Source organism: Siniperca chuatsi, linkage group LG17, assembly GCF_020085105.1.
Source record: "Siniperca chuatsi isolate FFG_IHB_CAS linkage group LG17, ASM2008510v1, whole genome shotgun sequence".
Taxonomy (NCBI): Eukaryota; Metazoa; Chordata; class Actinopteri; order Centrarchiformes; family Sinipercidae; genus Siniperca; species Siniperca chuatsi.
In genome coordinates, this window is record NC_058058.1 from 22,043,373 (window position 1) to 22,071,360 (window position 27,988).

Below are 27,988 nucleotides of genomic sequence, written 5' to 3' on the forward strand. Positions count from 1 at the left end.
AGAAGAAGAAGAAGAAGACGTGTTAACCACTAAATATTAGTGTGTGAACTATGTTGATTGAGTCGAACATCTTTGTCGTAACGCGTGACGTATGACGTTTCCGGAAGTGTGGGCTAGATTAAGATACACAGAATATGGGCCAGTCAGAGAAGAAATAATTGTAAAATAGGGACACTGTACAAAAAAAAATTACTATTTTTGTTTCAAGTTTCCTGCAAATTTCAAGGGCTTTTTATACAATTTCAGGAACCTTGGGAGTTTCAACTTCTGAGTTTAGTGCAGCCTTTCAAACAGCGCCAGCTAGCATCAACACAAGTGTCGAATCAGAGAAATGGGACGTATTGGGCAGATTATCAGCTGCAGCCGCCTCCTCCACTGCCTTTACTGAGCGTTGTTGTTGTTCTGTCGGTACAGTAACGTCGTTTCTGTTTCACTGCTCGGCTTGTGATGGCGTGGCAGTAGCTGCTTCTTTGTCTGTGTAAACCGCGGAAGGGACCATGCATGGAAAACGCGGATGTTACTCTTTTTACACAGTCAGAGTCCAGATGAGGACAAACACCTTATAATAGTCTCCGTCGAGCCAGTGACAGCCAGCTGACATCGCTTCACAACTTCTTGCCCAGGTGTTTGACTGGTGAGCAGCTGATCATGGAAGATGAGGTGTTTGACCAGATTGTGACCGTGTTTAACAAGCTGGTGTCGTGGGTCGCTGCTGGTGCCATGGTGTTTGGTGGGGTGGTGCCCTACATCCCCCAGTACAGAGACATCCGCCGGACCCAGAATGCAGAGGGGTTCTCCACCTATGTGTGCCTGGTCCTCCTGGTGGCAAACATCCTACGGATACTCTTCAGGTAGCGCATCATTCCCTGTCTGTTCTCTCACACCAGACCAGCTTCTGTTGCATGCTGACAAACCTCCACTCAAACATCTGTCAATTTAATACTCTTTTGCTTATAAACCAAAGTATATACCTTATGGAACAAGACTTAGGATGTTTTAAGAATCAATGAGATATTCTCTGAAATTCAGCTTCTAAGAGATCATCTTAGGAGCTTCCATTACATTGTAACTTCAAATTTGTTGCTGCCACCTACTGAAGTGGTGGACACAAATTATGACCAACAGATGAACCACTTACCACTGAATAACAGCTGCTGCTGGATTGGATGTATGCCGAATTAAATAGTGTTTGCTAATTATTCATAAAAGGTCTTAAATTTAGGTTCGTCTGGAGCACTTACCAGGTATGCAAAGGTGCATGCCCTGACAACTAGGGGTCTGAAGAGCTGTTGCTCAAGTGTACATTTTCTTGCACCAAACTGCATTCTCCTACAGCTATTTTTTTAAGACCCTACACTGAGCAATTCTGTTGTTTGTGTAGTGGTGGCAAAGCTTTGACTGTGTTCCATGCCTGTTACATAGTAAGTTCACACGTTCTTTTGTTTCTCACCGTCAGATTTGGCCGCTACTTCGAGACGCTGCTGCTGTGGCAGAGCATCATCATGATCGCCACCATGCTCATCATGCTGAACCTGTGCACCAACGTCCGCATGGCCACTGAACTCAACACCAAAAGACGCTCCTTCATAGGTCAGAAGCCCTCAGCACGGCCTCTTTACAGTGCTGATAAAGCTCACTTTACATCAACTGTGTGTTTGTGTGTGTTTGTGCGCGCCGCTTCAAATGTTGTGTGCATGAAAGAGCGAGTGTGTGTGGGCATACAAATATCTGAGCGCAAGCGGGAGTGGGTGTGTGCAGGCAGGTGCATGTGTGTGTGAGTGCTTGAGAGAAACGTAAGAGTGTGTGAGCATGGTGTTTCCAGGTCTCCTCACCTGCCAGTGTGAGGGCCCACAGGGCCACTCCTTAAATTGGTCATATTTGAATAATCCAGTTAAACCTGCTTCAACAACTGTTTAGAATGATCACATCCATCTGAATGTTCAATTAGTACACAGGTACCTGTCTAAAAACATAGATAAATGCTTTATTTATTGGGCCGATATTAATATTGATTATCAAAAATCTTCTAACAGTAGAGATAGTAAGTTTAGAGATTTAGAAGGGCACTTTTTTTTACTATTGTGTTAATACTAATACCCAGCTACAAATTAGATATTAATAATTGATCCAAATCTATCTGATCGTTACGTGCCCTTAAGAAGCAATTGAGATAGACAGAAATAATCCAAAATGTCCACAGTTCAAAGCCTACTGCACTTTGCAATAAAGTTAAACTGAAACTTTAAACAGAAGGAAAACCCACACTGTGTCTTTCTTAACAGCCCTGTAAAGTAGAGTACATGCTGACACATCTGTTTTATTTTATGTGCATCCTTTTTTTATTTTTTTTACACAAATGGACAAGGAACAGGCCTCTGTTTCATAAGTCATGTGTTTAAAGCCTGTATCACGTGTGGTATGCAGTGCTGGAGTTTCCCATCTAGGCATACTGTGTGCTCCTGCTCCAGGATTGGATGCTCAGCTATGCAGTCTGAGGATAGGGGAGGGGAGGAAACTTGAATAATGAATGATAATGTCTGTATGCTCAGTGTCAGATGACAAAATACAGAGTAGCTGAACGCTACTAAAACTACTACTGCAAGCACTAAAATACTGTAGTGTCCATTCAAAGAGGAAACCCTGGAGCCGTCAGCCATCTTGAACACCAGCATTAAAAAATTCATTTTCCAGACAGTTTCTAGATAGACATTACATGCTGTTGAATTTGCTGCTATGCAGCTGAGGTTCTGTCTTTATATATGTTGTTGTATGCGTTTGTAAAGACAAAATCAAAGTGTAAAAATGACACGTTATAGTTTTACAGGGGTTATGTTCAGGACTATTTCTTGACCCGGAGCAGTAACTTGTCAATTTGAGGTTGCCAGGCAACCAGCGGAAGTGAATGGGCGTCTTTCCAAAATGATTAAAACTATTGCTATTGCCCTGAAAACTTGGTTTCAAATCTTACGTTTTTCTTGATAACATTAAATAGTCATGACTTAATAAGCAATTAGGTTTTAAGAAAAAATAAAATCTGTATAATTAAGAACTTAACACTCAAAAACTGAAGCTATTCTGCTTCATCAGGACTGTGTGGGTGTGCTTTGATTAAATGATAGTGACCTGGCCAACAAAAACAAACAGCCTTAGTTTTGATTGGTGATTGATAGGGCCTTTAAGGTGCAAAGATACCAAGGATACTTGAACAAACTCTGTAATCAGTGATGTAACTAATCAGTGAATCATACAGTCAGTAGTTTTGCGGAGTCACAGATTACTCACGATGACCTGAAATGTCTGACCAACCGTCACACAGTATTTCAAAGTCACACCCAAGTTCTGTAACCTGACGCATCACGCGTCACCTCAGGCTTTGCTGAAAAAATGAAGAAAACCAAGCTCTTTTTTTTTCTGTCCCTGTTTTTTTTCCCCTTTTATTTTTTGTCTGTAGCAACAGACAGTAAGGACGAGGAGATCAGAATCCCTAAGAGGCTCTTTCTGGGTATGTACAGAACTGTGTCTGCTATGAAACATCAGTTGTAGTTCATCTGCCTCTCCATCTCTGTGTCTCGTGCATGATGACCCAGTGTGGCTCTCCCTCCAGCCCAGCCAACACTAACTGATGACTAACACCATTCACCACATGTTTGGATGAAGCATGAGCCCATTTCACTCGCATGTAGTCCTGTTGTTTGATTCATGGAACGTATTCACTGTCCGTCCGCTGTGGCCACTGCTGTGATGCTTTCAATGCATGTTACACTTCACACCCTCAGTACAAATGAAGGATCAGCTTTCATTGTAAAAACCTGTGAATGTGATTTTGCATGTATTATTTGTGCTTCCACTTATGTGAAATGACAGTTTAGGAAGAAATCAAAAGCTCATGTATTCTGAACTCATACACTAGTTATTAGTTATCAGTGATTTACAGTAGACTAACCTGTTGATAGTACAATTTTAAGCCACTTACTGACATATTTTAGCTTTAATTTCTAACTTTATGCTTTTGTTTTTGCGGTTTGACACGATTGTTTGATATTAGCTCTCAAACCAAATGTGTATTTGCGTGTGTGTGATGACCCTTAAACTGCTGCATGTTGATTGTATCCTGCCCTGAAATGTGAATGTAAAGCATGTTTTTATAATGGCTGATTCATGCTAAGTCAAATGCTTAGGACTTTTAATCGATGTTGTCTTCTAACTGGCTTTTTAAAGTCGTTCTTTGAACTACACTTGATTTCAGCACAATGACCCTTTTACTGTATAATGGATATGTCAAGAAATCTGTGGCGTGGGATGTACCAAGCTGACACAGTTGCGGTTTCAACAGGAGAAAAGCTGCTTTTGTGTGTGTGTGTGTGTGTGTGTGTGTGTGTGTGTGTGTGTGGGCAGATTTAGTCTTTTTTTTTTTTTTTTCATCAATAGTTTGATCTCGTTGAAAGGAAACCTCTGCAAGGCTACATACCAAGCTTAACTACTCCTGTTTTACAAATGCTAGACATCACATGAACTGGATGACTTCTGTAGCTGTGCTCCAGTTCCTTACCACACACTTACTACATCCAAGCAGGTTTTGATTATGTAGTGAGTTCACACTGGAAAAGTGACAAATGAAGTATGCTTTAAAAAAAAAAAAAAAACAATAGTCAGTATGGGTGTGCTGTTGATGTATGCCACTGTCCCACAATGCAATGCATGAAGGACATGTAGGCACTACTCACAGCTGTAAAAATAATAAAACATTACACTTTTTTGTTTAATTGACAGAGTGGCCTTCTAAAGTTGCAGTTTGATTGATGTCCGATGATGCGCGTGTGGTATTATTTCCTGTTTGTATAAAACTGTAAAGTATATTGAATTCTTACATTCTAAAAACACTTGTAAGATCAGTATGTAGTGCACGCTGTATGCTATAAGACACAGTGGGCTGTTGTTCCTGGTATGGACACTAGATGGCAGCAGGAAACCATATTTGTATGATTTGAAAAGGCACAGAATACACTTGGCTCAGTGTGTTACAATGTATTACAAATTCTCCTCTTGGGACTGATTAAAGCAGTTTAGATGCTTGGTATTGACGTGCTAGTTTGTAGCCTTTTGTTGGATGTTTTCAATCATTCTGAGATAAGCAGGAGCAGGAAGGCAGACCAGTTTAACCAACACTGTGGCTTTCTGTGGCTCAGCCTGTTCATCTGTTTCTGGCTTCAGAGGAGGAGCAGGATATTTCTGATACTGTCTTCAGTATGGTGCTGCTGGCTCGGCTTTGCCATCATGTTGAACTGGCCTTGCAGCACCAGAGGCTCAAGCCTCTATGAATGGTCATCGATCAGTGAGCTCTGCCAAGAATCATTAGAACTGACAGAAGGCCATGTTCTTTGATCGCAGCTTTGCGGGTCTGCTCCTGCTCATTGATCTGCTAGTGGAAATATCAAGGGTAAGCATGTTGTAGTCTACTGTCAGTAGAAGCATGGAAACACAAAGGTAGAGGGAGGGAGAAATGAAAAAGTGAAGCAGTGCTGTGGATTGGTTTAGACACGCAGCATCACTTAGAGGCTTGGAGCAGCTGTGTGTTCAGTGTCTGGGCTGGGAGATGGATATAGGATCAGAGATGCAGCAATGGAAAAGCAAATTATAGAGAGCTAACAGTATAACATGTAGCACCAAACTGGTGTCAGTGTGCAGCCGTCCGGTGGAAGTGCTTCACATTGTAGCTTTCTGCAATGACTCACCATAGTCTTGTTTAGTCAGCAGGACAATTTCTCAACCTGTACATTTCTCTGATTGTTCAGTTTGTTGCCTATATGTTCTCTAAGCCTTCATCATAGCACATATTTGTTCTCATAGCAGTACAGCGTCATTATCACACCAGGCACTTCCATCAAACAGCTGGACATTTGTACTCAGTAAGAAAACTGCAATGTAGCTGACTTTTAATAGAACTTCCTGGGATGCCCAAGTAAGGCTGGATTATAATAGTTATGACAAGCTGTGAACATTTTATGTAGAGAGATTGTACTTCATAATGTGTAATTTGGTAGCTGAGATAACATGTAACTGAGGTTCAAAGAACGCCTGTGGTGCCTCAATCACAATTACACAACTGGCCACATCTGTGCTGTGCATGTCCTTTTGTTGTAGACTGTGTAGTTTGATTTTTCAGACGGGAGAAATCCTGCTGTAATAGCAGCTCAGTGTGGTTTATATGGAAGACTGCCTGCTGCAATCTTTTAAGGAGATTAAAAGATCAAATCATTTGGCTGTGTCAGAATCAGACGTGCTGGTGATCACTCAGGTGGAGGTAAAAGGGTTTGGAAAGAAAAAGTAAGATGAAATATTTGCAGACAAAGTTCCTACGGTGACAGTGGGGAAAGTTTCACTTTGTCAAACTTTACTTTTTGTTATTCTGAAGACCTGAAAGAGGAAACCCTGATTGGATTTTTCAAAATCTCCAGCAGCATATAAATACATTTGTGTCAGCAAGCAAAACAGGGTTCTGCTCCATGATTGAAAATCCTGTATGCAAACTCTGTGGTTTCAGCAACCAAAACCACATTCACTTTCAGCTCAGTTTAATCTTAAAATTAGTTTTTGATATTTCAGCTGTAAATAGTCTGTGAATGGAAATCTCTGAAATCTTTACAGTCAGCACATCTACGTGTCCTTGGAGGAAAATATTTTGATTGGAGGGAGGGGGGTGAGATCTACTTTCGCGTTCCCTCTCAAAACGTTTGTGAAATGCAAAAGGTTTGCACGGAAATCAAAAGTTTTTCGTGAGAACACAAACGTTTTAGTAGATAGCTCTATGTACTTTAGGGTCACTTGGTCACCAGGGAAATAACCACAATGGAGCAGACACATCCATAGAAGTGGGTCATAAAATTTTCCCTATATAAGATCACTAGGTCTGGTTGTACTGGGCTAGAGTGGGAAAGAGATGAGCGGTAACGTTACATGAGTGCAGTTGTGAACAAGCTAAATCACTAACCAAGGTTCTGTATTGCTACGCTGTTTCATATTAATACATTTTGCGTGTCGGGCATGCACAACATTTTTGAAGCTAAAAAACTCAGCAGACTTTATATTCCATCTTCTTTCACCGCTTATCCTTTAGAGGGTCGCGGGGGACTGGAGCCGATCCCAGCTGACATTGGGTGAGAGGCGGGGTACGCCCTGGACAGGTCGCCAGTCAATCACAGGGCTGACACATAGAGACAGACAACCATTCACACCACCTAACTGCATATTAACTACATTAATATGAAGTTAGGGGCGTTAATATAATACCTTGTCTCTTTGCATGTGGATGATGGACTCTCTCTAGGACCTCTCTTGACCTCAAGAACTGTTGCAGATCCTCTTCAATGACAAGTCTTTTTAGACATGGATATAGTTAAACATTAGCGTTCTGTTCTGTTGTCATTAAAACGTGCCTAATGATAGACGGCAAGCTCAAAATACAAATCTGTGAAACTTTCAGTTGTTTTTTTGTTTTTTTTTCCAAAATTGCCAAGCGACCAGGAAAGTAAATTGACCTAAGAGTTTAAAACTCTTGCGTTTTCTTGCAAAACGTTTGCGACGGAATGCAAAAACATTTGTGGTGGAGAGCAAAAGTAGGGTTTTTTTTCCCCCTCCCATTAAACCTTTTTCCTCCATGTCCCTTCCTGAGATCCAACGCACATCTGAATGAATCTTAATTTAAACAGTTGGACATAAATACCACTGGTTTATTGGAATGGCGTCCATAAATTGAAAAAAATGATACCACTTTTTATTACCTTTCCCACAAAAAGTAAAATTCACTATCCCTGCGTTTGGGGCTTGCTCAAAAACAAGTCAGGAAGAATTTCATGGGATCTGCAGTTTACGTCGCAATGATGGAGTGATCCCATACCGCAGAGATGTTGGCCTAACGATGTTACAGAGGTACAGTAGATGGCAATACAGGAGATTTCCATTTCTTTCTATTGTTTGGTTATGGCTCATTGCTCATTCCGGTCCCATGGGGGTCTGTACCTGTAGCTTCACTGGGTTCGTCAGCTTAGAATAAATCACCTTATCCTGTAGGTGCAGTTATCCGCTCCCTAAGGGCAGGTAGAGGCCAACTTTTAGCCTCAGTCCTTTTTTATAGAAGAAACATAGCATGTAGTCTAGGTGACAGTGCAGAAAAGTTGCTGTGCTTTGGCTTGCCAGTGAAAGCCTATTAGTCATTGTGAAATAGCTCCCTGTCCAAATTTCAGAAAATGAAGCTTGTTGAAATCTGAGGTTCCATTTCCCGGGCTGTCTTTCATAATAATGTTCCTGCTTCTCCCACAGTTGCTTTTAAGTGACAGCAAGCCATTATTTCAACAAACCCCATAGACTTTTCCAGGGCCGAACTGCAGCTGGCAGGGAACAGTTGGTAAACAAGCGATTGAAATCTCCAACTCTGACCCGTCTCTTCCTACACATGCACCACAACTCTGTGGGACTTTAAACCGAGGTGTGCACAAGACGTTTGGCCACCACAGGGAGTCTACTGAATGCAGCTCCAGTCTGTTCCCACACAGTGCTGTCACACAGCGCAGGGATTAAAGAGGAGGAGAATCCCCCAGGGTACAGAAGTGGCACAGCAAGAGAGAGTGTATGGCAGGGGATGGCTGAGGTACAGTTCTGTGATAAACATCACTCAGTGGTCAGTGTGTGTGTGTGTGTGTGTGTGAACACTGTTCTGCCTACAAGAATGCTCAGAATTGGAGGCAGGTTTGGTTTGTGTGCATCTTCAAACACAGGATTAAGAGATGGTGACAGTACAGCACTGGCATGAAGGAGTGTAATTACTAAAAGATGAGACTGAGACAAGGAGTGCACAAATAATTGAAAAGCATGTCATCAAAGCCTTTTTTGTTAGAGCCAAAGGTGTTCATAAGAGAGTCCCTGGCCACCAAATTAAGTTCCAAGATGGAAGAAATAAATTTAATTTCACCACAGAGGAAATTTCAGTCATTATCTGTCCTTCTCAGAGACTAGGGGGGGAAAGTTAAGAAAAAGTTCTTAATCTACTTATTGTAAGAACTGAAAAGGAAATCTTGTAGATAAAGCCGTGCTCATGCATATGCAATCTATGCCATTATGTCTCCAATCATTAGCGTCATCGAGATTACAGTGTCATTCTTCAATATTGGAGAATTTTAGGAAAAATAAAAGGAATATCTCAAGAAGTTTGAGGTGTTGTTAAATAAAATGGAAGAAGGTAAGAACATTTAATGACGCACATTTGTTTTCAAACAAGCTAATGTTACATGGATATTATACATACAGCTACATTTTAGTTGCATTTTTAGCCACTTGCGGGCAGAAGAAACAAGCTAACAGACGGTGGAGTTGTTACAGCTAACTGTCGCTCATTTACACATTCAGCAGGCACAGGCCAACGTTAGCATTCATTCGGTGTGGTGTTTTTGGCCGCCGGAGAAGTGTGAGTCCAGTAGTCACTCTTCTTTTAGCTTTGAGCTCTTTCTTTTAGGGGCTGTTACACTGTTGCGTAAATGTGTTAAAGTTAATTTGTTAACACACATGCAGGGCTCCAGTGGTCACACATGCGAACAAAAATGTTGTCAAGTGCGACTGAACATTTTTCATTGGTCACACTAGTGCGCCTGAAATCTAGCAGGTGTGATATTTAAAAAAATAAAAATAAAAAAACACACATAAAAACATTGCCAAATGCGATCGAGTGGACAGTCTCCCCTCCTGTGCGTTTTACTGACAATCGCACATTCTCTGCAAAGAAACAGACTCTCCTGTTTAATGGAGGCCTACTTATGCCGTTGTTTTGTTAGAGCTTGTAAGTGCACCTGTTGGTGCCGATGTCATTCGGTACAACGTTGGTTTTCGCTCGATTCGATCGGCTACGTCATTAGCAACACGTCTCCTCCACACGCGGCCCACCTGCTGTTGTGAAAAAAACACGCGGGTTGTGTTTTTTTGGGCGACTTTATAAAACATACTGCTGACGAAGAAAGTCAGAGAACTCAAGGGGAAAGCGAGGCAGATTAAAGTAGTTTGTGACTAAACACTAAAATAAGGTAGAGAATTAAGTAGAATTAAAATGGTGTGGAATGTATTAATGTATCCTTTCAAATATTAGCCTAACTCTTAAAATGTATTATTGGGTGCACCTAAATGAAAAAGTTAAGCGCGCCAGTGCCACCAAAGTTAGTGTGGAGCCCTGACATGTGACACAGTTTTGTGTTTAGCCTTAGTCTCTACTCTAAAAACATACTGTAGGCTAGCAAAACAAAATACTGTAAAGGTTGCTTCTGCCAGCAACTACTGTATGTGTGTGTCTGTTATACCACCCAAGCTGGGGCCCAGTCATATCATCACTTGGAGCCATACGTTACATGTATCATATGTTCACTTTAGTGTGAAGCTGTGTACGCCTTTAGCAGCCAGGTTGGTGCTGAACACTGTTCTGTTCCTGTGATTGCTCTCTGTGTTTGGCTGTTATCAGGCAGCGCCAGCCTGGTGCTAGTTGGCCCAGATTCACAGTACTCTGGCTCTGCCGCCAGCAGGGCTCCACAGCCACACCAGGCATCTGCAGCCACAACACCTACAGAATAAACACTGCTATACAGTACACATAACAGCTCTCAAAGGATGTTCTTAGTGTTGATTATACTCAGAACAGAAATACATGCTCTGTTATACCTTTTTAAGAACTGTTTGCTTGTCTTTTGTTCAACACTGCATTGTGTTGCCGTCCTACATAGTTGTAAGGTTTTGCCATGGTAAATCTTGGTATATGGAGTGTGTGGTGGGTTGACAGAAGGCTGCGACCTGGTTTGAACTGCTTTATTTGGTTACATTTATGACATTTGTTTAACTTGTCTGTCAGAAAGGAACAATTGGATTGGCTCAGTATTGCAAAGCCAGGTTATCTTGCACGCATACGTGCCTGCCGTGCGTATTCATGTAGAAATGCCAACTAAATGTCACAGTTAATTCACTAATGAAACATTATCTCATTAAATCATAAACTCAAATGTCATAAACGCTTGTATTCTTTTACTTCTGATTTAATCAAGTCTTGAAAAATAGCAGGTTTGTTGAACTTAGCTTGGTATTTAGTGGGTGACATCATTCCAAACAATGTTTAGATTTTTTTTCCGTTTTACTTCATGTGCTGTACAGGTCCTTCTCTGGAGGCCTATGCAGGCCCATACAGAGGGCCTCCTTAGGGTGCTTAGATGTGCTTCTTTGATAAAGAGAGCCTCATTTAAACATGATTAAACAAATCTGCTCTATTGCATTTGAGGCTTGTAGAAATCCCATTTAAGATACAGCAGTGCAGAAACATCTTTCGCTGTCAGCCATGATTAGATTTTCATGATAAACCCTTTCAATGTCCTCTGCTCACACATTAAACCAGCAGCTACATACTCTAAGTACTACATGTACTTTTTTCACAGCCCTCATACCATAAAGATACAGTATGTTGAATGTGTTTTAGCATCGAAAAAAATCCGAGGTAAAGATGTCTTGCATTGCTTATTGTACCTGCTCCCTCATCAGCTGTAGTTAAAGTAGTACCTGAGGCGATCGAAGCTTTGCAGCCTTAAGAATATTATCACGGTATGATTAGTATTGGCTCTGTTGCTTATTACAGGAAGCCGGTGTTGTTGTGCTCAGAATCTTTATCTAATCATTTCCTTAGAGAAAGAACGAGAGGTGTTAGGGCAGAAAACAGGGTTTAAATCATTCGTCAGTGTCCAGATTCCCACCCAGCCCATTACTACCGTGTGGAAAATACTATAACCTCAGCAGACTGTCACCCTCCCACAGAGCTTTTCACCACCTTCACTCTTTCTCACAAAGCCTCCTCCCTGAAGACCCTGAAGTTAAAAGCTTCTGTATTGCAAGAACCTGAATGAGTCCAAAACGTGCGCAGTTCAGACGGCCTATTTGTGGCAGTGACATATAGTTTTTCTGACAGGGGGATTGTGGGAGTTGTGTGAAACTTCACAGCTCAAGTGTGAAGTTAGTTAAAAATGTTCACAATAATGGAGTTTTTGCTTCCTTTTTATTAACTAGATATAGCTCAAAAAAGAACAGACGGGATTAGTAGATAATTATTTCCTCCAGTGCTGGAAAACGAGAAGTGAGGAGAGTGGGGGGAATTTGATTGCAAGTACAAAAGAGTATAGAAGTGTCTCACTCACTTATTAACCTAAAATTGTAACCACAATTTATGTGTTATGAAAGTAGGAGAGTTTCATACCTAGTACCATGCCTAGTATTAACCTTTTCCTACAAAATTACATTTTTGATGATTCGATCTAAAACATTTTTACAATATTGGTTTATAATATAAAAATTCATATCAACCGAGATAAGTTGACCCCAGTATGGGTCAAGTATCAAATACACTGGATCCTACATTTTCCATGATCCAACCAAACGCATAATTTCTATCGTCCATGCCGGGTAAATACCCACATCTTTCAAACACCATGCCTCTAGTGTGCAACCCAAGCTTCCTGCTATAAATGTTTAGTTTCCAACCCTAAGCTGAGATAACCTGGATGACATCATCAGGGTTATTTTGTCACACTTTAGAGAGCCCGCTCCAGAGCCACAGAAGACATTATACAACTCACCTTCATGTGTAAAATTAGTGGACTGCCCCTTTTAAGCAAAATCATCTCCATGTTGTTTGTTTTTTGGGACAACAACAACACTTTTGTATTTTTGGATGATGGATATTGCATCCTCTAGGGGCCAGTATAGACTTTTGCGTTTTAGTTTGTTTTCCCCCCAAATTCACTTTGGAAGGAACTCTTCCACTGTGAGGTGTCTGAAAAAGTACTTTTTTTGTCTCAACCAGGAACAACATTACTGTTGCATGTCTCTGTTTTAGAACTGCTTTGCTTTATTGTGTTTATTTTTACAGGAACAGTGCACATCAAGTAATGTTTCTGTTACTGGGCCAGTATTGGCCAGCTGGTTGAGAACTGTACTCCCTTGAGTGAGTAGTTGTTAAAAAATATTCATTTCTGTGCACTCATTTGTGCTTTCCCTATGTTATGCACCTTTTAGACTTTGACTGGAACTACTTCTGGTCGTGGAGTCAGTTCGTGGATTACTTGCAGTGCGTGCTGGCCTTCACGCTGGTGGCGGCCTACATCACCTACCTCCTTCTGGATTCCGCGCTGTTCGTGGAGACCCTGGGCTTCCTGGCCGTCTTCACTGAAGCAATGCTGGGCACACCGCAGCTCCACTGCAATTATCAGAACAAGTCCACAGAGGGCATGAGGTACGGATTCAATGTTAATCCTAGTTTGTGACGTTCATACACAGAGAATTCTGTTTTTTTGGGGGGGTTGGCACTGGCATTTTGCCTTTTGGGGCCACAGTAGGGACATCAATTTTGCACATGGAACACACCTTAGCCAACTGAACTTCCAGGATGCCCTTATTTACTCCAATATTAAACAGGAAACAAAGGCATTGAAATATTTTCATTATTGATTATTGGTTCCTCAGACTCATCAGTCACAGGATATCAAACAGTCAGGTAAACAGGTGTTAATGTTAACAGCTGCTGTGTGTTTCATATACTCACGTATATGCATTCAGGAAGTTTTACAACTATTCAATTCTGTTGAATTCTAAAAGACCAAAATATATACGGAGCTACTGATACAAGTGTTCAATGACTAACCTTTAACTAACTTCAGCACAATGCACACTCTGTTGGGGTAAATGTCTGCTTTGTTCCCAAATTTGTGACATGCTGCTCTGATTAATTTCTGCCACACAAGCCTACGATGTGATTGATCAATACGTGTCATCTGCTTAGCTGAATCAAGGATTCGAGGAGTCGACTCTCATTTTGTCAGTCGAATCACTGCACTTTCTTTTTAGCTGCTTCATTGTACACAGAGCAACACAGGAGCAACAGCATGGCAGGCTGTAAACTTTGCAAGCTGAGTCTTGTCTCAAAATGACCACAAAATGAACTGTGATGGAAACAGAGAGGGGTGATGGAAACAGAGAGGGGTGATGGAAACAGAGGGCAGCTCGATGCTGAGCACCGGACAGAAGGCAGTGCGACTCGTTTGTGCTCCGACGCTCTCAGCTTCGGTGTTAATGTTAGTGAAGTCTTCTAAACTACTTCTAGAACAGACGCGGGTACAACCTCCTCTACAGCCATCCAGTGTATTGACTTTTCAGCTGGCAGCGCTGGCAGCAGACCGGCAGGATATAACTAAACTGCGACCAGTCCAGGACTGCACTTTTACTTTCTCTGACTGTGTGGAAATCAGATGGTGAACATAGACAATGAAACATGAAAAACATTAGACTCATGTAGGCTGTTATAGGAGTTTAGTGTGGGGGGCTGGGTCGGAGAGAGAATAACAGGTTTCTCATATTTGTAGGTAAGGGGTGTTGATGAAAAAACATAATACGTAATAATGCTGAGTGTTTATAGAAATTAAAAACATTATTAATTAAGAAAAAGTATGAACCACAAGCACATGACAAATTAATATACCGAAGACGACCCTGTGCTGGCGTGTGGTTTTTTTTTGGGGGGGGGGGGTCCCCACTTAAACTTTATTCAAAAATTCTGCTTACAAAATCTCACACAGGCCAGTGTATTCTGCATCATTTCATGTCGTATTCTGATTGGTTGGTTTGTCGATGTAGCAGCAGTCACATTGTGAGTATTTGGACCCTAATGTTCTGACACTGTCAGAATTTAGCCGCAGTCTCTTTGGTCACCAAAGCTCCAAATCGGCCGTTGGTGGACGTCTCTCAGTGCGCTTTAGGCCCACCTCTTTGCATTGACGTCCAAGGATTTCGCCACGTTTCTCTCACGATTGTGGACTCTCATCTCAGAGAGCCCCACGTCAGGCAGTGTAAACACACTTTGAATACTGAAAGGTTGTTTACTGTCACTCTTTCTTTTTCCTCAACTATTTGGGCCTTAAGTATAATTTACCAAGAGTCAGTCAGATGGCAATCAAAACAAAGCTTGTTGTATCCTTGATTAATGATAATGTCTTTATCCTGATGAGTACTGTTTTATTTATGAATGCCACTTCCATCACAGGCAGCTCTGTGGATGTGTTGTACTGTAGCACACACTTGTCAGTAATGGCTCCAGATTATATTGTCTCACATATGATCATTAACACTGACACATGCTCATTATGTATTTCTGGCACCTGTTGAGCAGAAAGTAAGGACGGGGCTCCCGACAACCATTTATTAGACTAACATGACAATTGGCCTTCTGAAGTTTCTCTGAAAATCAATATGGTAATGAGGTGTTCTGTCTCTCTGTATCTATTCCTAATGTATCATTTTGGCTCATTAATTTTGATTTGCATCAAGTCTCAGGCTGTAATTAGAGGCTTTGACGTAAAATCGATTTTTGAAAGCATATACAGTTTCAGAATCAATTCTACTAGCCTTCTGAGCTGTAGCCAAGCCCTGGAAACTGCTGTTCAAAATAGTATACGCAACTTTAATTGTATAGCACTTTAAAGCAGTCAATGAAAAGCAATGAGACATAAATGGATTTACAAAGAACCAACAGCACCACATGATTAAAAGCAGATACGGGGTAAAAGAAATATGATAAAGACTAATATTGAAGTTGTACAAATGTAATTGAAAAGATGAAACTGATAATGTATGTATTAAAAGACTTGTGAGTTTGAGATTGTCCACAGAACACACAGGCCTGATTAAAAAGCTTTCCCACAGCGTGTGTCCTGAGCAGTGTCGTCGTCCCCCCTCTGCTGGTTGGCTTTCTGCTGTAGACAGATAACAGAGCTCCAGCAGGGCTGCCTGTCCACTTAACCGGCCATGACAGCTCCCACGCTGGGCTTTTCCATACCCTCTCTGTCCCATGCCTTATTTATTTCTAAATTTTTATTTATTTTTTGTACTCCACCATCTTGTGGATGCAATGCATTCTGGTATATTTCAGCTCCTTGGTGAGACATAAATTGGTGCCTATGCCACTTCCCTGATGAACTTCCTCATGTATGATTGTTGAAGCCTGTAAAAAAAAAAAAAAAAAAAAACACTTTCTCTTTTATTCTGAAGTCCTGACAACAAAACCAAAACCAAAGGATTGTTGTTGATGTAGAAATAGCCCAACAATTTTCTGCTGTCAAACCCAGCAGCAGCAGGAAGTATCATGTCGTCTACATTTGACCAAATACCCATGGGGATAAAATGCACCACCAAACAATTTTAAAGATTTGTACTTTGTACACAAACCTTAAACAACCTTGAAAACCCAAAGTGCTGTCACATACGAAGTGCAAAACACTAAATCACATGGTCAGTTCTCATAATACAGCCACCTGATATTAGAACAAAATGTGAACGTAGATTACTAAACATGCATGTCACTGAATCAATGCAACAGGTGTCTGCAAGCAATTCTCCTGACTTTAACAACATTACCTTGGTGAGCAGCACTGCAACATAACTGCTCAGTTCAACACAGTCAGAGGGTTTTGCAGTTACAGCCTTAGCTGGACTGGTATTACCAGTAGCTTATGGTGGCTAATGTTTTAGCTCTATATTGCTATGTAAAGGACATTACTAAGTCACTTCAATAACGTTACGACTCTGTACTTGTGCTACTGTTACATTATGTTTTAGCATTTATCATTATCCCGTAATTGTCACTTGCAGCCACAGTGGCCACTGTTCATCAAAAGTAACACAAAAGTTTTAAGTGTCTGTTACAGTAGTGTAAATTGTGCTTTAATGTTTTGTGTTTTCCAGCACTGCAGTATCACTGTAGCTTACTGTATTTTAGATGGTTAGACTTACAAGTGATTGAAGTATATACATTTTTTCGCCCTGTAAACTGATGCAGTTCAGTCATAGTCATCATTTGCTTTGCTCAGCATTTACTGTAGTTTAAAGTTAAACTACATCATCTGTATTTATAGTAATACAGTATAATCCAGAAATGAATGCTCTACATCAAATGCAGACTTCTGCATAAATTACACATTTTTCTCTCATTGCTATTTGTATAATCTTAACAAAGTGATTTTTGCATACTCTGTTTTGATGAGAATTAGTTGCTGTTTGACAGCATTATTTGGTTAAGGCCATTTTATTTTAAAATGCACCAATGATTAAAATTCAGTGATATACATACATACATAGAGGAATATAGCATTTTGTGTTAAGAGGTTTACAAATTGGAACTTTGCTGTGAAAAAGAGCCAAATTCAATCTAAAATACTGTAATACCCAGGCAGTATGAAACATGTTTCATGTCTGCTTGTCAGTTCCTTTGTCTTACCCTGCAACTTAATCTGCCAGCCATCAGCTGGTGCAGATAAAGCTGCCATAGAAGGTAGAGAGGACATTGTCATTTCCACTTCTGTTTATTGTTTGTGTCCTCTCCTCCCTCTGTGCAAAACCTGTTGAGTCTGGCAGGCTGTTGCTAGGTTACTTTACCTCTGCACTCCGTTCAAGGTTTCTGTGTGTGTGTGTGTGTGTGTGTGTGTGTGTATGTGCAGGGATAGGAAGCAAAATCCTATGAAGTGAGAATGTTGTGCTTTCAAAGTGCAATTTTCAAAAGCAAAAAATGTTACTTGCTAAAAGACACCCCCCCCCCCCCTAGGTGTGGCATTAAGATCTGGTTTGTTTTTGTGCTGAGGGTATGTTTAGGCATGCAGCAGTAAGGGGTAGGGAATGAATGAATGTGTGTTTGTGTGAATGAAGAACCAGAGACATAAACAGACAGGAGTAAAGCAGAGTGCCCTTTCCTGTAAGTGTGTGGAACAAAACAAAAATAAAAAATCAGAACCCAAGCAGCACTTCTGTGTGGACAAACATCACGCTGACTTCCTCCCAGTTAATGGCCCAGCCGGTATGCCCCCGCTCCGTCTGGAATAACATTTGTAACAAGTGTCAGGCTGCTTCTAGTACTTGCATACTCAGGAAGCTTCACCACCTTATACACCCTCCCAGGTAGGCAAGTATGGAGTCAGAGCAGGGAAGAATGAATCATATTGGATGTCCTCACTGTATATACACACACCAGCACTGCACCATGACACACTGTCAGACAGGCAGTAGCAAAGGTTTTTTTTAAATAATGAATGGATAGAGTGCGGGGGGGAGGATGATGAGTCCTGCATTGGAGGTGTTTGTCCCATGAGGACATAGATGAAGGCATTTAGTATCTGTCTGATGTTAACTCATCCCCAGGGTCTCTGTTAGCCTCAGTGATGTTGTTTGACACCAGTAACTGCTGTGTTACCATAATGAGTCCTTAGAGGTTTGCATTAATGCCACCCATACATTGTGTATGTGATGATAGCACCATTCTGTCCCAGCCACCTCTCTATTCTCCTCTTCTCCCGTTTAACTTGTGCAGTTTACAATGACAATAGTGGCAGATTTACCACTCGAAATCCTTAATCATTTTTAAAACAACGGGTCCTTGATTTCACACAGAGGTTCAGAGAATGATCAAATGTAACACTTTATGCTTCACTCCAAATATCTCGGCTTTATGCACTGTTCAACAATAACATATCATGGTAAAATGAAATGTAATACCTACCTATAAGTGCTGAAACAAATGACACCATTGGCAATATGACCAGTAGCCTTTTTCACACTGCTAATATTTAAAGAGGATGTTGTGACTGTACCACTCCTCCTCCTCAGTCTCAGCTTGTGTGTGTACTCTCTTTGGCTCAGGATAATCATGTTTGATGTTGTTTATTGTCTTTTCACTCCTTCCACCGGTTGCTTTTAGCACAAATTCAAATCAAAATTCCTGTATTTGGGCTGACAAAACAGCGCCCTCTTCCTCCTTTGTGCCATAAAGCAATCTAGCTCTTGTGTTTTGCACATCTACCCCAGGGCCCTGCCCTTTTTGCAGACTCTGGTTATCACACTGCACTCTGATGCAGTTATCAAGCCCAAACGGCTCACATACGACAGGCAGCCCAGACCATTTATTTTACAGCTCATCTGAACCCACAAGAAATGGAGAAAGAGGCACAGTGGAACCTTTAAAATGGACAAGGGTCATCATTAATTATGGAATGAAATAAAATGCAGTGTAGAGGCCCAGAGAGGCTGCCTGTGTTGTTGGGAATAGGCTTGCTTTCTTACCATAATTAGTTGGTGTAATTTGTCTCACACATAAATTTCACTTTTTAATATGTTTCCTAGCACTTTAATTAAAAAATTAAACAAAACTAAGTGTCCATAATGCAGGCTGATTTCTATTATAGTTTTTTCAGTGTAAATCGACGTCATTTTAGACATTTTCTTGAATCTTTTGAACTAGTTGAAGCTGGATTTGGACAAAGTGAAACTATCTCAGCCAGTGCTACTGTAAATACTTGAAAACATATTTTATGGGGGACATTAGGCCAGATGAAAGGTGTGTGTGCAGTGCAGTGTGTGGGGGATGAGAGGGTTTTGAAGGTTTTGTGTTCATAGTTTTCAGGCTGCTGCTATTATTAGATGGTCTTGAGCTTGGAGAGCCAGAGGTACATGCTGATACTGACCAGCCTGCCATAAAACAAATAAAATACAACACACGCAGACAAACACAAAACAGGGAGGTGGGACATCCAGTCAGCCAACTGCAGCCTTACAAGGCTTGTGGTCTTGAGCTGCATCCCACTATGCTAGAAAAGAGTGCCAGAGCCTTATTTAGCCTGCAGGCTGCTGTCCACACACACACACACACACACACACACACACACAGCCACGTGCTGGGATAGATCTATTAACTACTCATGGTGCATCACCCCTGTGGCCGGGTGCATGGTGCTGCTGTGTGTAGCGTGGCTGCAGCTGGAGAACCTCAAGATCGTCTGTCCTCCCTCCATCAGCTCACAGCACTCAGGGGACTGCTTTCTTAGCTTTTTATTAGGGTAGATGAAAATGAATGTTTGTTACCATTCCTTCAGCGGGAAAATCCTGTTGAGATTTAGCGATGTTTTTCTCACAAATCAAATTACATATAATTTAGTGAAGGCAACAGACAATACTGATGATATAAGCAAGGACTTCTCTACTTTCATAAAACAACACAAAAGACAAAGAAAAACTAATGTACTTGTTATAGGAAACTTGATACAAGTGCAACTTAAGTGCTTCGTCCACAAAATGATAATGCTCTTACAGCCCAGACCCGCTATATTTGAAGAAAATTGAATGATGAGTTTGAGTGAAGGCACAGTGAGAGTTTCAAACCTCCGATCTCTGCAAATATTTGTACAATGATACACAATCTCATAGTGTATCATTTCACACAGTATTCCAGCAATCCAGTTTTCCACTTAAGTTCTCCTTAAAGGATAGGTTCGCATTTTTTCAAGTGTCTTAAAACAATACTCACATCCCCATATATACATTTGAAAGAGTGATTACTAAGAACTTAACCCACAAACTTAGTAATGGATTTACGAATAGCTGGTACAACCCAATCCTGTACAGCACTTAAAATTGTGTCGCCCACTACAGCTCCACTTCTCCTCCCTCAGCAATATTACTCTGTCACAGTAAGTTTTTACCCTGAAACTGTTCCAAAATGCCTGTAGTTCTTTGCCATTTCATTGATCTTGGCCTAAAATAGCCTATAAATAAACCAGCCTCCAATATGTATTTTTTGTATTCAAAGCAATACAAATACAAAGCCAGTATTGCTTTACAGTTCATCTGCAGCTCGCTGTAGAAATTGTCTGGTCCATTGCAGCTCTGCTTCTCCACTGCCATCATTTCTGCTCAGAGCTCAGCATGCTTTCTCCCTTCCTCCCTCTCTATATGTCTCGGAGAAGGTGACAAATAAGTAGCCAGACTTGTTCGAACCGTGTTCCCCGGCCCTCCCCGTGTTTCCTCTGATTAGAGGACCAGCGGAGGAATTGATCAAACACAAATCCTGCCCCTCTCACTATTACCTGCAGGTACACATCGTCATAACTCAAGCAGCAGCTGCTGAGGAGCAGGGGGGAGGAAAGGGAGAGATGAGTGAGGAAGGAGGGTCTCTTTCCACAGAGCTAACAAGCTCCTTACTGAGAAAGAGTGTGAGGGCAGTAGGCGGGGGGGGTGCAAACAGGTATAGAGAGGCGAAGGCGACGGTGGAAGAAGGTGGTGGGAAGATGAATGGACAGGGAGGAAGAGAGAAGTGCTGTCGAGAGTGGGCTTATGAAAAAAGAACATGTGAAAAGAGATGCTGCAGGGAAAGAGCCGGTAAGAAGGGAGTATGAGGAAAATAGCAAAGTTTGCACAAATTGGCCTTACAAATGAAATGGGCTAAGGTGATGCTGGAGGCGTGAATAATGCAAGAGGAGATTTGGCTGCAAAGCTTTGCCCCAACAAGGCTAAAAGACAGACAGACAGTTGGTGTTACACTCAACTCTGCTGGGGGGGGTGGACTAGATTACCCCTCATCCATCCTTTACATCTGTCAAGAGGCTTATAGAAAGGCATGGAATCTGCTAACACAAAGACTCATCCTGTTTTCTTTGTCGTCATACCGCCATGTTTCACCTGCTGCAGGAATCCAAGCTTTGGTCTGTGACGTGTTTATTTCAACATGTTCCATCAGAGGATCCTCGGGGGTCAGGACATGTGAAAAAATTCAGTTATGAATTTACGGACAATACTTGACCTTCGCCATGGATTAATGGTTATGACCCTATTATGAGATTACAGCTATGATTGATCTTTCAGTGGAATATTAAATTGAATACGTATCAGATGTGGTGATTTATGTCATGAACATGAGCCTCCGGCCAATTGTTGAGCACACAGCTGTTGAGAAAAAAGGACATGAAACAGACTAGATGGGTCTTTCCATTACTTGTTCATTCATCTGTAAATTCCTGTTCACTCAAATTACAAAACAAACAATTACACCCACCTCATACCCAAACCATGAGTATTAATTTACTGCTATAACAACCTCCACTCTTCTAGAAAGTACATTTTGGAACCTGGTTGCTCCCATTCAGCCCAGCCGAGTCATCCGTATTGGACGATTTTGCTCCTCGCGATTTATGTCCAATGCCAACGTCCAGTGCCAGTAAAGGAAGTAGTGTGGACAATATGTAGCGGGGTGAGAAGTAAGGGTGTGGAGGTCGTGGTGGTGGTTGAGCATGTAGCATGTCTGACTTTCGGGAAAACTGGAGCTTGCCTGACATCACAGACTGACAGTTAATATTTGAATTTTTGTTAACAGTCTTTTCCTAACCACAACCAAGTAACCTAACCTCAACCATACCTTAACCATAGTTTACTTGCCATGACATTTCCTTAACCTTAACAATACAGTAGTTGCCATGTGCAGACCTTATAGGAAGTGAGAATTTTTTTTAAAGTTATTTGTTGGTTGTAAAAAAAATTAATTAATAAAATAAGTATTATTGAGGTTGTGCACTGATGCTGGGTAACAAGGTCTGGCTCACAGTCGGTGTTCCAGTTTATCCCAAAGGTGTTGGATGGGGTTGAGGTCAGAGCTCAAGTTCTTCCTCACCATTTCTTTATAGACCTGACTTTGGGAGCAGTGTAATGTAATTATCATATAAACAGGAAATGGCCTTGCCTAAACTGTCGCCACAAAATTAGAAATAAACTATTGTCTAAAATATCATTGTGTGCTGTGGCATTATGATTTCCCTTCGTTGTATCTGAGGAGCGCAGCCCAATCCAAGAGAAACAGCCCCAGACCAAGAGTACGAGGACAGGCTGTCAGCATCCTTTTGGCCATATAGCTTAGCTTTTATTTTTTCTTGATTTTGAGATACCCGTCTCTGCTGCACTGCACAGACCCCAGGCTGAAGTTTGTTTGATAACTAACTGCACGTACTGCCCCTGCTAACCAATATGCATTGGATTCGGGTGGAGGCAGAAAGTCTCAGAGACAGATATCTCAAAACCCGGACAAATAAAACCAAAACTATCTTGCATGGCTAGATACCACAGGGGATAAAGTCCCTTAAATTCAGTAGTACTTGGCTAAGTGACAAAAAAAATTTCCTGCAAAGCTTCTTCAAATAGTGCAGACCAACCAAACCGGCACGCTTGAGTGAAAGGATTTCAAATATCTCAGCATGTGTTCGTATTGTTGTAGGCAGGTTGCTTTAGGAAGCACATCTGAAAGGTCCTGTGTGTGTGTGTGTGTGTGTGCGTGTGCGTGTGTGCGTGCGTGTGCACACATGGGTGCATTGTAGACACAGTGCTGGCTCAGTCCTTTCTTTGCCTACATGTATCTCTGCCTCAAGCAAAAAGAAAATCAAACACAAGTGAGCTGATAGGTATGTTGATGCTGTCACAAACACCCATAACCAGCAGCATTTTTAATGGGGCCTTAAAGGACTTTTCGAGGCGATGACCACACATTTCCTCAGTACAGTTGTATATTGTGGATCTGTCTACTTTTGGAGAGTACGACATGTTCTTTACCCGTTTCTTCTACTCTTGTTAGACTTCCTTTTTCCATCTCATTAGTTGAGCTCACAGTGCTAGCAAGAGGACAAAGCTTATGCTTAAAGGAACTCCGCCTTCTCAAATCACATGGGTGCTTTTCTCCAGTCACTTCTATAACAGTAACTTTTATTTTACTGTAACCCATCCCCTGGATTGTCTCATGAGCACCCTACAAACAGCCAGCTCAGCGTGTACCGGAAACGCTCTTATGAGTTTTATAGTTTAGAAACGTGCTACAGGATGTGGAGTTGATGATAAGCCTGCGCCCCGAGAAGATTCATTATTTCAATTTCCCATGGTTGTTATTGTGGTAAATTTGCTATTCCCTTCCTGACTGAACTGATATTGCATTTTTCTGACCCCCTTTTTTAATACTGTCAGTAACATGTGCTCTTGGTGACCAAATTGAATTCAGACAGAGCAAAAATATATCAAAACCAGGTGGAAATGTATTTAAGATGCATTAAAGGGCTGGTCAAACAAGGTCTGGTGCCAGAAGAGGCCACGTAGAAATGTAGGGAAAGTTTCTGATGTGAAATAATCACATGAATAAATTCTGTAAAATATATAAATGAACCAATAATTTGCAAGATCATTTTAATTATAAGTACTCGACTCAACTATAAAATGTTATTTCGTCCTTCTTATCAGAATTTTATTTGAGTTTTATTGTGAGAGTTTTCATGTATTTATTGAATTATTTTTTTATTTGTTTGCCAGCTTATTAGCTAGAGCAACAGCATTGCCAAAGTAATTCTGACTTGACCAACTAGAGGCTAATTAAACACAGTAACTAACCAGTTGTTTTATTTATCTTAATAAGACTACACATGCTATCTACCTAGCCAGCTAACTAGCAAGGCCAGGTTGTTAGCTTGTCAGTGTTAACCGCAGCAGCTAACATGTGCTGGTTAATTCAGAGTTATCTCTGCAGTGTTTCGATTTCAAAAATGCTCCCCAGGGAAAGGCACACAGCTCTGTGTAGAGCAAAAAGACTTCTGGTCTTTCTCTGTAGTCGCTCTAGCCAACAGGAGCTAGCTAAAACTGCTAACACACAAATAACATATCATGATAATGAGTTGAGCTATAATAATTTCTGTTTTAATAATGTTGCATCAGTCTCCTTTATTCATCATCCCCTCTCTTACTCTTTCCTCTCAGTATCAAGATGGTGCTGATGTGGACCAGTGGTGACACCTTTAAAACGGGCTACTTCCTGCTCACCCAGGCTCCTGTGCAGTTCTGGACATGTGGCCTGCTGCAGGTCTTTGTGGACTTCGCCATCCTGTTCCAGGTTTACTACTACAGCCGCTACCCACAGAAACCGGTGTCCCACAGCGTCTCTCACACCACCAGTGCCAAAGCCCTCTGAAAGCCTCTGCAGGCACTCCGAGGACATGCCAACACTCAGAAACACCAGTGAGGAAGAACTTTTCAAGGCGCTGTGGACATGTATAAACATACACGAGTACCAAAGCACCTTGAGATGATGCAGGCTGCTCACCCTCATCTCCAAGTATACATAAAGACACATAAACACCCATAAATATGGCACTTGTTACAAACAAACTCAACCTTTTTTTAATTTATCCTGCTGACGTCTTCTCAATGCGACAGTATGCTTGTGTCTTGGAATGCCGACTTCTCAAAGAATATATCCTTGAATCAACTTGTGCATGTGGAGAATATTATGCACACACATGAATATATACAGTATATAAACTGCAGATGTACGCACTGAAATCTGTGCTCAAGGAAACGTGGACCAGCTTTTGTCGTCCACATTAGCTGATTGTTGCATGGACCCTCTGCCTTAAAACACACACATTCAAACACGGCTCGCTGCATTACCAGCAATATAAATGTATGAATCGGTCAAAAAAAAAATCTTAACATACAACGTTACTGAATGTACAAAATAGCATTTATTTTGTTTTTCCCAACACAGTGGAGAAATGCTGGTCAGTCTACCACTTGTTGGACAGATGGTTGCCATGTGCTGTGACGCACAGGCTCAGTCTTGTGGGATAATAAAGGAATCGAACTGTAAGAAATTAGAGGCAATCAAACTTTACCGAAAGAAGAAAAATTCTTCTAAAGGCTTCTAAAACAAATGGTCATCAACATAAGTGGCCTTGAGGCTAACAGAGTGACGCGAAAATCGAGCTTTTTAAATAAGGGTTGGTCTTGTGTCTGAAGCCAGTATTGCTGGAAGCTGTAGGAAACATCATGAAACATCGTCAACAGCCCGACCAGTGTTCAGGCTGCACGTGTTGTCGAAAGGCCAATGCCAAGATTTTTGTACTGAAGCGGTTGATGACATTTTGTATATAATGTTGATCATTTTCTTTCCACAAATTCCGAAACCCCCACAGGAGTCAGTTTATCCCCCAGATCTCAGTATTCTTGAGGTGCATTTAGACTGAACACAAAGCACATTTCAGCAGCTCCTTAAATGACCATAGCTGTTACATTACATTACAACTTTATACTGCGTTCAGGCAATGTCAGCAGAATGGGAACAACAGAAAAACTCGGTTCATGCCTTCACCATTCTTAGTTGGTTACTCCCACTGCTAGCCTCGTGGTCAGACCATTTAAATAGTCTAAATTAGCTACTTTTGTTGTGGACTGTATTAGTAAATATTGGTGGCTTTGCAGCCGTTTTCCCGCCAGATTTGTTGTAATGAACCACAATTATCCTTTAAGAGAGAATGTTTTACAGACTGATCCTTCTGAATATGCTCTGCAAAAATCACATCTTCACTTCCCATCATATTGGCTGTGGGTAACACTGACTGGCCAGTTACAATCCAATAACATCCCCTGGTAACCCTGCCCATGACTCCACATCCGTGTGCCGTGCTGCTTTGTGCGGGTTGTACTCATCGCCATTTTGTCATAAAAAATTAATTTCCTGTTCAGAAGGAGAAACAGCCGCATAGCACAGTGAAGATTTTCTTTGTTGTTGTTGTTTTGTAATTTTCCTCTGGGAAGGGGGGAAATGCCAAACCAGGATGACTGTCAGCTCTTCAGTGAACTGTGTACCAGAGCAGACCTGATTCTGTCCTCCTCTTTTAAGCCTCAAGAAATGTAAACTTACCTTTTTATTCCAGTGGGACATGGCAGGAGTTTTCTATGAATATGTCTTTTCTGGCTCTTAAATATACAAAAAAAAAATAAAAGGATATGGTGGAATGATTCCTCGGTTTCTTAGTAGTGGATGTGCACTTGTTTAATCACCCTATTTATTTTGTTCTCCTTGTCTATAATCTTCAAGTGCCATTGTAAGATAGTGTATGCTTGTTTTATTCAGACAGCGGTGAGGGTGACTGTGTAGTGTGGATAATGTGAGATACCGAACAGGATCAAAATAAGAGTTTCCCATCAGTTACTATTTCATTCCATGTATCTGATTTTACTTTAGGTTTTGTATCATTTTGTTCATTCATTTAATCATGTGAAGGTGTTTTCCCATAAAAATTGCCAAGATTTGCATTGTCTTATCTGTGAAACCCACACCTAGTTTGTTAATGTACCAAAAGTAATATTTCCAGTATGTTTCTTATGCCATTTTTACTATGTTACATCTATTGGTTTGTATTTCATTTTTTTATTAAACTGCCAACTATCCACCTCAATAACTAATGACATTCATCAACACTTGAGGCTGTAAAACAGAGTATTGTTGAGAATCTAACGTGGCATTGTCTCCCAATAAAGAGGACACGGAGAGACTTGTACGTCGTGTTTTGTTTGATGGAGATGTTTGTGTCAGTGCAGACATCCACCGTTGCTCCCATGCAGCTCTGGCAGACATCAGTTGTCAAAGAAGAATAAGCCCACCGGCCGTGGGCCTTCTTTGGGCTTTGAGCATATCTAAATAATAAGCACATAAATTGTAATGTCCTGGGCTTTCACATCAAGCTCTGCACTGGTACAGAGAGGAGCCAGCAATCGCACGAGCCAAAAAGGGTAAAAAGATTAATCTGAAAAGGCATTTTCTAAATGCAGAACCAGATTATTAATATGTTCTCCACAATATATTTATGAACAGAAAACATTTCCAAGACTCATCAGTCAACCACATGGGCCCTCACTGACAGAAATATATTTTAAACTTTATCTCTAATTTAAACTCAATGTCAGGAATTCATGAACACAACCCTCAAAATAAAGTTCTGTATTGTGCTCAGGGCATCGGGAATGTGAGTGGGTGTGAAAGAGCTTCCCTGCGTGAATAATATTGTAAAATGGCTGGTACCGATTTTTGCAAGTCCCTCAGTGCCTTGTGCTGTGCAAGTGTTAGCAGTGTCACATGTGCATCGCTGCATCAAACTAGAAATGATGGTGAGGGTTCTTAGTGATGCACATGTACTTGCAAGAAGTTTATATATTAAAGTCTGTGACTGCAGTGCTACCTGGAGACTTATATATATTATCTTTGTTTGAGCTTGTGTACTTAAAGCAGCACTGCAAGTAATCATTTTATATTAAT

The 27,988-nt window shown here is 41.1% G+C and overlaps 1 protein-coding gene across 2 annotated transcripts; it reads left to right on the forward strand.

Moving 5' to 3' along the window:
• On the forward strand, positions 1–27,225 carry LOC122864228 (solute carrier family 66 member 2). Of its 2 annotated transcripts, XM_044171481.1 has the most exons (5): positions 1–851; positions 1,457–1,590; positions 3,452–3,502; positions 13,081–13,297; positions 24,652–27,225. In XM_044171481.1, exons 1-5 carry the CDS (start codon positions 649–651, stop codon positions 24,860–24,862), a joined length of 816 nt encoding a protein of 271 aa, XP_044027416.1. In that variant the 5' UTR covers positions 1–648; the 3' UTR covers positions 24,863–27,225. The 2 variants fall into 2 exon arrangements, with proteins under 2 accessions (XP_044027416.1, XP_044027417.1); XM_044171482.1 differs by lacking the exon at positions 3,452–3,502 and having other exon boundaries at positions 5–851.
• Positions 27,226–27,988: the final 763 nt, after the last annotated feature.

Coding starts and splice junctions, on each gene's coding strand:
- LOC122864228 (XM_044171481.1), top strand. CDS start 649: ATGGAAGATGAGGTGTTTGACCAGATTGTGACCGTGTTTAACAAGCTG. Junction 3,503..13,080: donor CCCTAAGAGGCTCTTTCTGG/GTATGTACAGAA, acceptor TGCACCTTTTAG/ACTTTGACTGGAACTACTTC. Junction 13,298..24,651: donor AAGTCCACAGAGGGCATGAG/GTACGGATTCAA, acceptor CTTTCCTCTCAG/TATCAAGATGGTGCTGATGT.